The sequence below is a fragment of the Aedes aegypti genome, chromosome 1 (assembly GCF_002204515.2).
Source record: "Aedes aegypti strain LVP_AGWG chromosome 1, AaegL5.0 Primary Assembly, whole genome shotgun sequence".
Lineage (NCBI taxonomy): Eukaryota > Metazoa > Arthropoda > Insecta > Diptera > Culicidae > Aedes > Aedes aegypti.
The window spans coordinates 123,548,463-123,556,891 of record NC_035107.1 but is presented as its reverse complement, the minus strand read 5'-3'; the positions used below and the strand labels follow the sequence as shown (position 1 = coordinate 123,556,891).

The 8,429-nt window shown below is 34.9% G+C and overlaps 1 protein-coding gene across 2 annotated transcripts; it reads right to left on the bottom strand.

Moving 5' to 3' along the window:
- Nucleotides 1-2,821: 2,821 nt before the first annotated feature.
- On the bottom strand, nt 2,822-7,164 carry LOC5576311 (prostaglandin reductase 1). Of its 2 annotated transcripts, none has more exons than XM_021847056.1 (3): nt 6,901-7,164; nt 6,509-6,673; nt 2,822-3,772 (listed from the first exon to the last, which is right to left on the bottom strand). In XM_021847056.1, exons 1-3 carry the CDS (start codon nt 6,911-6,913, stop codon nt 2,886-2,888), a joined length of 1,065 nt encoding a protein of 354 aa, XP_021702748.1. In that variant the 5' UTR covers nt 6,914-7,164; the 3' UTR covers nt 2,822-2,885. The 2 variants fall into 2 exon arrangements, with proteins under 2 accessions (XP_021702748.1, XP_001656052.1); XM_001656002.2 differs by lacking the exon at nt 6,901-7,164 and adding an exon at nt 6,747-6,891.
- Between the last annotated feature and the right edge of the window lie 1,265 nt (nt 7,165-8,429).

Sequence of the window (8,429 nt, the reverse complement as noted above, 5' to 3'; positions counted from 1 at the left end):
CCCTAGGGCTTGTTTTTGTTTTTTTTTAGAACTCAAACCAAAATTTTTTTTTATAATTCATCGAACTCTTTTCTTGAGATGTCCTTATGAAATTTGTTTAGATGTCTTAAGAAAGTTTATTAGTGATTCTCAATGAAACGCATCCAAGAACTGCTGCTCTTCTTTTAAACGTATCTATAAGAGCACATCTAAAAATTATTTTAATATTTTTTTCAGAGGTTCTTTTCAAAATAACATCAGCACCTGCTCCAAAGCACTCTTCCAAAGTGCTAACAGACGTTTCCTCATTAGCTATTCTTAAGAAAGTATTACATTACTCCACAAATACTTTCAGGAACTCTTCCAAGCATTTGTTCAGGATTTTCTTATAATGATATGATCAATGCAACATGTTTTGAATAAACTACTTAGATGATTACATGAAAGTGGGCTTTGGATTGAATTGTCAATTTGTTTGTTTTTTTTTTGAGGAACTTCGTCGAAACTGCAAAAAGATTTCCAGAAAATTCATCTAAAGTCCTTAAAAATGTCAGGAAGAATTTCTAGATGAAATTCATAAAAAATCTGTGATTGAACTCTTACTGGAAATTTTTGACGTAATGCCGGAAGTTGTCCATATAGAAATGCGACAAGAAATTGGAGGATTTTTTTGTGCAATTCCTGAACTTGAAGATATGCCGAAGAATCACTCTGGTACCAAATAAGCATTCTAAAAGGAAATTCCCATTTAATAACTAAGAAGCAATCTCTGGACGCAAAAGAAGAAGATGAAGCATAATCAGTTTCCAGTTGTAGCCTCAAAATTCAACATGATGAGTGCTAACAAGGTGAAAAAACTCATTTTACTACTTAAAACCAAGATGGCTGCCAGAGTTTTTCACTCAAAATAATACTTCTGTTCTTTACTCGAGTCAAAGAAAACCCGTACTAAAAAATGATGTTTGCATTGATTGCACTCGCGTATGTGGTAAAAATCGTAGAACATGATTTAGAAAATCGATCATTTCATAGGGTTAACACGATTACTCACCTAGTTTTTGTAGCCTATCTTACTCGTTTTTTTCTCAGCTTTCTGATGGTGAATCTCAGAATTCAAAACGAGTTAATGGCGAAATAACTGGTTTTCTGATCAAACTCAAAATGGCGGTCAAATTCAAAATGACCGCCAAATTCTATACTAAGTTTGCTATCTGTTCCAAGGGAAATATGACACATGTGCATTCGAAATATTGATGCTGGATCATAGATTGATGCGATATATACTTATCTGACAATACGTCTAGCTAAATGCAACGTGATAACATTTCACAGAAAATTGAAACCAATTGTTCATGGTATATTGCATACTGAATCAACATCTGGAGCGCGTCGACCATATTCGAGATCTGAGAGTTATGTTCGATCAGGCATTTTCTTTACGTCTACATTATGAACACATCATATCTAATGCCAACAAACAACTTGGTTTCATCTTTAAACTAACCTGCGAGTTCCATGATCTTCTATGTTTGCGGGCATTATATTGTGCACTAGTTCGCTCAATTTTGGAATCTAATGCTGTTGTATGGTGTCCATATCAGGCGAATTGGATCTCCAGAATAGAGGCCATACAAAGAAAGTTTGTCAGGCAAGCGCTTTGAAGCCAAAAGTAATTGTGATCGTATTGTATGTATTGACTTTGGTTATAATTGTTACTGACAGTGATTGTAATGTTTATCCCTCTAATACCCAACCCCGCCTTTAGACGGGGTACACTTTGGAATTTTGTGTATTTTTTCGTAGCTCGGAAATCAAAATGATTTTATTTTTGGCTTAATCCTTGACTCATAACACGCATATGAGAAAAGTTTTTTATGACTTTTGAAACTTTTTTGTATTTTTGAAAATTGTTTGAAAAATTGTATTCTTATATAACCTACAAATGCCTAGGGTTTATTTAACGTGTATTATTAAAAGTCGTGCCTTTTATATTTTTCTACTATTAATCTATAACAGAAGAAGGGCTTGGTGGTATTAAAATAATTCCAAACCTGTGTTTCCGTTAATTACACGGAAAATAAAAAGATTTTCAGAAAAATATTTGAAATTTATTATTTTTAAAAGTACCGTGAAAACTTGAATTTTTATTGTTGTCAAAAATCAGTAACTAGAAGAGGCTTCAAGAAAAAATGAAAAAGGATAGGGATGTTCGAAAATAAAAATTATAAAAATCAAAAACCAAAATTCATAGATTAGCGAATAAAAATAAATCATTGCCCAAAACGTGTTTAGAACGATTTTAGATAACTAAAAATGATATTTAGATCGAAAATAAAAATTTGGGTATTAGAGGGTTAAGTAGAAAAAAAATGAAGTTTTTACGCCTGTTGTTGGTCTACTCAAATCGGCTTTTCCTCATCAAACGCTTCATTAAGTAAAAGCAGATGAAGCTAGAAACCAAATAAACATTTTATTTATCCAAAAATGAGCTTTTTCACAAACTGTTTAGCTAGCTGACGTACGAGGGATCCACCAATTTGAGAAAACCGAAACGACCACCCGTTTGTTTTAGCATACAATAGCGTTCAGTGACATGAAATTAGAATTCTAACGAATTGTGCCAATGGCGACGAGAATTTCCCATTTAAAAGTTCTGCTGATAAGATTCTAGTTTGACAACCAATTTATCCGGATCCAATGAACAATAAAAAGTCAAATTTGATACATTTTTTAAATCCCATTGATGAGAAAAGTATATTAATTTTCACCGTATCATCAGCTTAACGTAGTCTTCATTAATCATTAAGGCATTCGTATAGCTTCAGTTAATAATTGAAACAAATTTAGTCGCTTATTAATATATTTTGAAGGTTCGTTTAGAATATAACATTCAAAAAAAAAAAAAGTTAAATAATTTTCACAACCGCCTTACCGGTGTTGCCTCCCTTCAACATGTCAATAAATGCCATTGGTAAATTTTCGAAGCCTTCCGTTACGGTTTCGTGCCATTTCAGTTTACCCTCGTTTATCCACTTCAAGTTGGCCTCAATTCCTTCCATCCACCTATCGTTCCAGCGCCATACCACGAATCCTTCCATTTTCAGTTGCTTAAAGACCATCTGTCTCAATGGGTCCGAAACCTTTTCGATTGCAGTATTATAATTGGATATGGTTCCACAAACTGCAATCCTTCCATATAAATTCATTTGTTTGATAACCGTTTCGGATATTTGACCGCCTACATTGTCAAAATAGACGTCTACTCCTTTTGGGGCAGCCTTCTTCAATTCAGCAAATATGTTAGCTGTCTTATAATTGATAGCTTCATCGAATCCTAGGTCCTTCAACCACTGGCATTTGGCATCGGATCCGGCGATTCCAACTACTCTGCATCCTAGATTCTTAGCAATTTGACCAACGTGGTTACCTACAGCTCCTGCTGCACCACTTACAACCACAGTTTCTCCCTTCTTTGGCGAGCACAATTCCAGCAATCCAAAATAGGCCGTATTGCCCGGCATTCCCAGCACGCCAAGAGCCAAACTGGTAGGCAAATTTCCGAAACTAGGCAGTAGGTAAGGTTGATCTTTCTTCATCGTTTCTGGATTGCAGACGGTGTGCGTACGCCAACCAAATTGGCCGAATATTGAAGATCCCACGGGGAAGGAAGCGTTCTTGCTGTCGATCACCTTTCCCACTTGACCACCAATCATGAGCGATCCGGCTGGGTAAGCCATCATATAGGGTCGCATGTACGGATCGACACTGATGTACTCGGCCTGCGCAAGGATATCTGCAAAATTTAAGCATATCTACGGTTGTGGCTTCTACATAGGAACATTAATTATATTTAGGTTACTACAAATATTATTTTACTTTATGTTGTCCTAGTTCTCCCCGAGGAAACCATATCGATAAATTAAAAATAGAGAAGTTGCATTTGCAAAAAAATAAAAGGGAAAAATATATTTGAAAAAAAAATGCTGAAATATTGTCTCATTGCAGGTCTTCCTTAGCCTGATAGTAAAGTCAGCGGCAACTTAGCAAAGGCATGATGAAGGAGTCTGGGTTTGATTTCTGGTCGGCACATGATTGTTACGTAATGAAAATTTCCTTGATTTCCCTGGGCCTAAAGTATCATCTTGCAACTTTGACAATGAATGCTCTCAGTCAATAACTGCGGAAGTCCTCATTGAATACTGCAGTTGATTTTTATGTAAAATACTGGAGACTACAGAGAAACCTTCGGAGACTTCCGAAAATATAGAGGTCACATAAAGAGGTCACATAAACTTTGCAATTGAATTAAATGGACAAATTGAAGTGAAATTTGTGAGAAAAAAATGCACGTCTTCTCGGTGAGAATCGAACTTACGACTGCCAATTCGCTAGGAACGGCGCGTTACCGCTAAGCCTCGAGATTCAATAATTCTTCTAATGATTTGTCCGACGGTTTCTTTTGGAATCCCTCCTATCCTATTTGGATTTATTTCAAAAATTCTTCCAGTGATTTCTCGATGTATGCTTAGCAAAATTTCTCAAGAATTTGCGTCTGAAAATTCTTTAATACTTCAACGCTACTAATTTCAATAATTTTTACAGAATATACTCTTAAGAATCCGAAAAAGATTATCCCAGGATTTCCTACAATTATTTTTCCACCGATGTTTCCAGTTTATACTCTGAAAGGTTTTTAAAAGATTCCTACAGGAATTTTTTCAAGAAAATCCACAAAGATTTATTCCAGTTTTCTTGTTTTTTTTTTAGGAACTCAGCAAAAATCCTCCAAAAGTTCTTACGCCGATTTTTCTTAGTTTTTCTCTAAGCCATTTTAATAGAGATACCTTTCGATAATACATTCACAGTTGCTTTCAGGAATCGCTTTCAAAATTCTCCAGTGATTGTTTCAGAAAATCTAATAAGACCTCTTCCAGGAATCCAGGAATGAATGAGACCGGTTTATTTAAAATGTTTTCTAGGAACTGCTTCAGCATCTCATGCAAGGATCATTCCTGCAATTCTTCTAGAATGGCTTAAGTGATAAATTCTCTATAGGTTCTTCCGAAATTCATTTAGGGTTCCACATCAGCAAATAATACAGCAATTATTCCAGTAATTCCTTCGAACATTTCTGAACAAATTTCCTTAACCGTCTATATTTTTTTTCAATAAAAGCTGCAAGAATCCTAGAAATCCTAAATTAAAATATATGAAGAAATTCTAAAAATTCTGGAATAACTTCTAAGAAAATTATTGGTTGAACTCTTCAAGCAAACGATTTGGAGAGAAAGTCTTGTAGGATATCCTAATGAAATCGATGGAGAAAATTAATGAAGATACATTCCCGGATGACTTATAATACTTTCTTGAATAATATTAGGTAAATATATTCCTAAAACTGATTTCATCTTTTAATGTTGTACGAATTTATTTACTTGAAATAATTTTTGTGAGTTTTTCCCTCTCCTTCAATCCCAATGTGTGGAACTTTTCTGAGATTACGTCTTAACCGGGATAAATGGGTTTATTATACGCCGTGTAAATCAAATGAAGAGCCACTTCACTCGAGTCGAGTATTGTCACCTCGCTATACGAGGCCGACAAATCTCACCTCACGCCATTTGTAGAATAAACTCAAAAGTCTGCTTCTCAGGTAGCTAGGGTTTTTATTAGTACTTTCACAGTTACTATCTGATAACTTTCGTAACCAATTGATGTATAGTGAGTTAGAAATAGTTCTGATATTCACACAAAGGGATGGTACACAAATTATGTCACGCTAAATTTCAACTTTTTCGACCCCCCCCCCCCCTTTTGTCACACTTTTTTGTATGAGCCCTCCGAAAATTTTGTAAGGCTTGTCACGCTTGGCTCGACCCCCTCCCCACCGTGGAACGTGACGTAATTTGTGCATGACCCCAAAGTAAGTCACAGTCAACGAAACCAGTGAAACTCACGTCTATCGCTGTTGTAGACAAAATGCCTTGGAAGTATCGAAACACCCGTTGCTAATGCCAACCAAAAATTTCAGTTGAAAAATGTTCTATTTAGCGCGTTTGCAGCGATTACTATGCCTATACTATATACCTACATCACAAAAAAGCCAGGAAAACTCGTAAAAAATGTATATATTTTTTTAATTTGGAGTTTGAACTAGCTGTAAGTTAATAAACACTAAAATAAAGAAAAAAAAATGATACTTCTGCTAAATCATTTATATACAGAAGGTTTTTATGTTTGTTGATTTCATATTTCTTTACTTTATTTACGGCGACTTTTTGCTTGCTAAAATTTTCTATTTATTTATGCATTGGTTAAAAGATCGAACATAGAAATTAATTTGAGTAATTATAAAATAATATCAATGAGTGTTGTGCCTTTTATGCCTTTATGCTATAATCTGTACATAAGCCAGCATCAACTTCTGATTCACAACACATGAAACTTATTCTCGTTTGATCCTCTTATTACTAATATATGAATCCAACACATCCAACACACACAACACAAAGGAAACTATGAGCCTTACCTCCATCTTTCAAAGCCGGCAATTTGTCCACCTCCAATTGAAAGTTGTGCTGCGTTGGTTCTCCTTTGAATACTTTTGCGTAAATCCACTTCTTGGCAGCGATCGCTGAGGAACTGCAGTAACGCCGAGTGCTAACCAGTCCAGATCGCATCATTATTGAAAAACCTATTTTCAAACGTAAATTCAAACTTGAATACCCTTTTCTTACTTGAGGCTAACTTAAGAATAGCTTACGTACTTGTTATTCTGAGAATCTACAATTTTATTTTTATTACAAATAAATGTTTTGTAATCAATATTTAACTTTCAGCGCGATCAAAAAAAAAAACCTACAACATCAGCGAGGCAAGAAGCTATCTCAGAGTCAGACCCAAAATATCAAAACGAATCACCTAGCAGTAACATGTTCCGATGGCTATCTTCGTATGTGTTAATAAATGACTTGATTGTGCCAATTTATTCACAAACAAAAACTAAATATCACCTAATAAATATTTATTTTTGCCACCCTAAATACTTCATTGTGTTCCTAAAATATGTTTCTGAATCATTAATAACTTATAAAAAATGGGAATAATGATGAAACCATAGCCTTTCAGTGTAGCAAGGTGTGAGACTGGCAAAACTGTTGCTTGCATAAAGGAAAATGATAACGAGTATGGACTTTGTTATGTGTACCTATTTTTAACTTATCGTTATACGCAAATGTGTCGTATACATAATGAATGCTCAATTGAGTATATGCAAGTTATTTTTTAAATTAAATTAAATTCAATTAAATTAAAAAAATAGATACTTCAATCTTATACACTGAACTGCATGATGGAAACAATAAATTGAAACAGAATAAAACTGTTTTTTGGTTTTGAAATCGTATTTTTCAATAAATCATATACGACGGGAAATAATTTCCTTGATTAGTTTCTCTCCTATCAATATGGCCTAAGAGTTATAATGACGACTTACTTCGGAAGGGAAGTTTTCTTAATAATAAACGAGATTTTTAACCCAAGGCTAGTTAATCTCGGGACCAAGAGATGAACTAGCCTTGGGTTAAAAATCTTGTTTATTGTTAAGGAAAAAGAAAAAAATAAAACAAGTATGAAAAATCAAAACTAAAATGGCATTTTTTTTTTCATTTATCCCCGACTAGTTTAAAATTTGAAGTCAGTATGACGTGCTACATTAATTCATGGTAATAAAAATCGTATAAGTATCAGAAAGTGAGAAAAGTGAGATAGAAAATTGGGTCGGAAACAAGTTACTTTGTGTTATGACCGGACCCAACGGTAGAGACCGGCCAGACACGCATGTATAGGGACTACACAATAGACGGTGTGTGATATAAAGGAGTATAGAAAACGGTACGCGCGCGTTCGTAGTCAGTAATTAACTGAATTGTTATATTTCTTTCTGCTATGGCTGAGCCAGCAGCCAGCATAATTCGATAGGGTGGTCACCACAGTTCTCCCCCTTTTAGATGAACTATACATAACACTGAAATTCACACTAGACACTTTCAACACTTTCGGGAACAACGTGGATACTTCTCGAACACAGCAAAACAGTACTGCTGTAAACAGTCGGTAAAACATACTACCGAAAACAAACAAACTCTGAACTCGAAATTAGTAGTAAACATATTCGTCTTTTTTCTGGGCATAGAGTATCATCGTACCTGCCACACGAATACACATGCAATAATGGTTAATTGGCAAAGTTAGCTCTTAGTTGATAACTGTGGAAGTGCTCATAAGAACACTTAGAAACAGGCTCTTTCCCAGTTGGGACGTCACGCCTGAAAGAAGAAAAAAATGTTTGTAATTATGACTTCAACTTTCTAGGACACTTGAATTTTACCACAAATGTGCTATGCCTGAAGGTCCTCAGAATGTCACTTGTTCCGGGTATCTCAATGTTA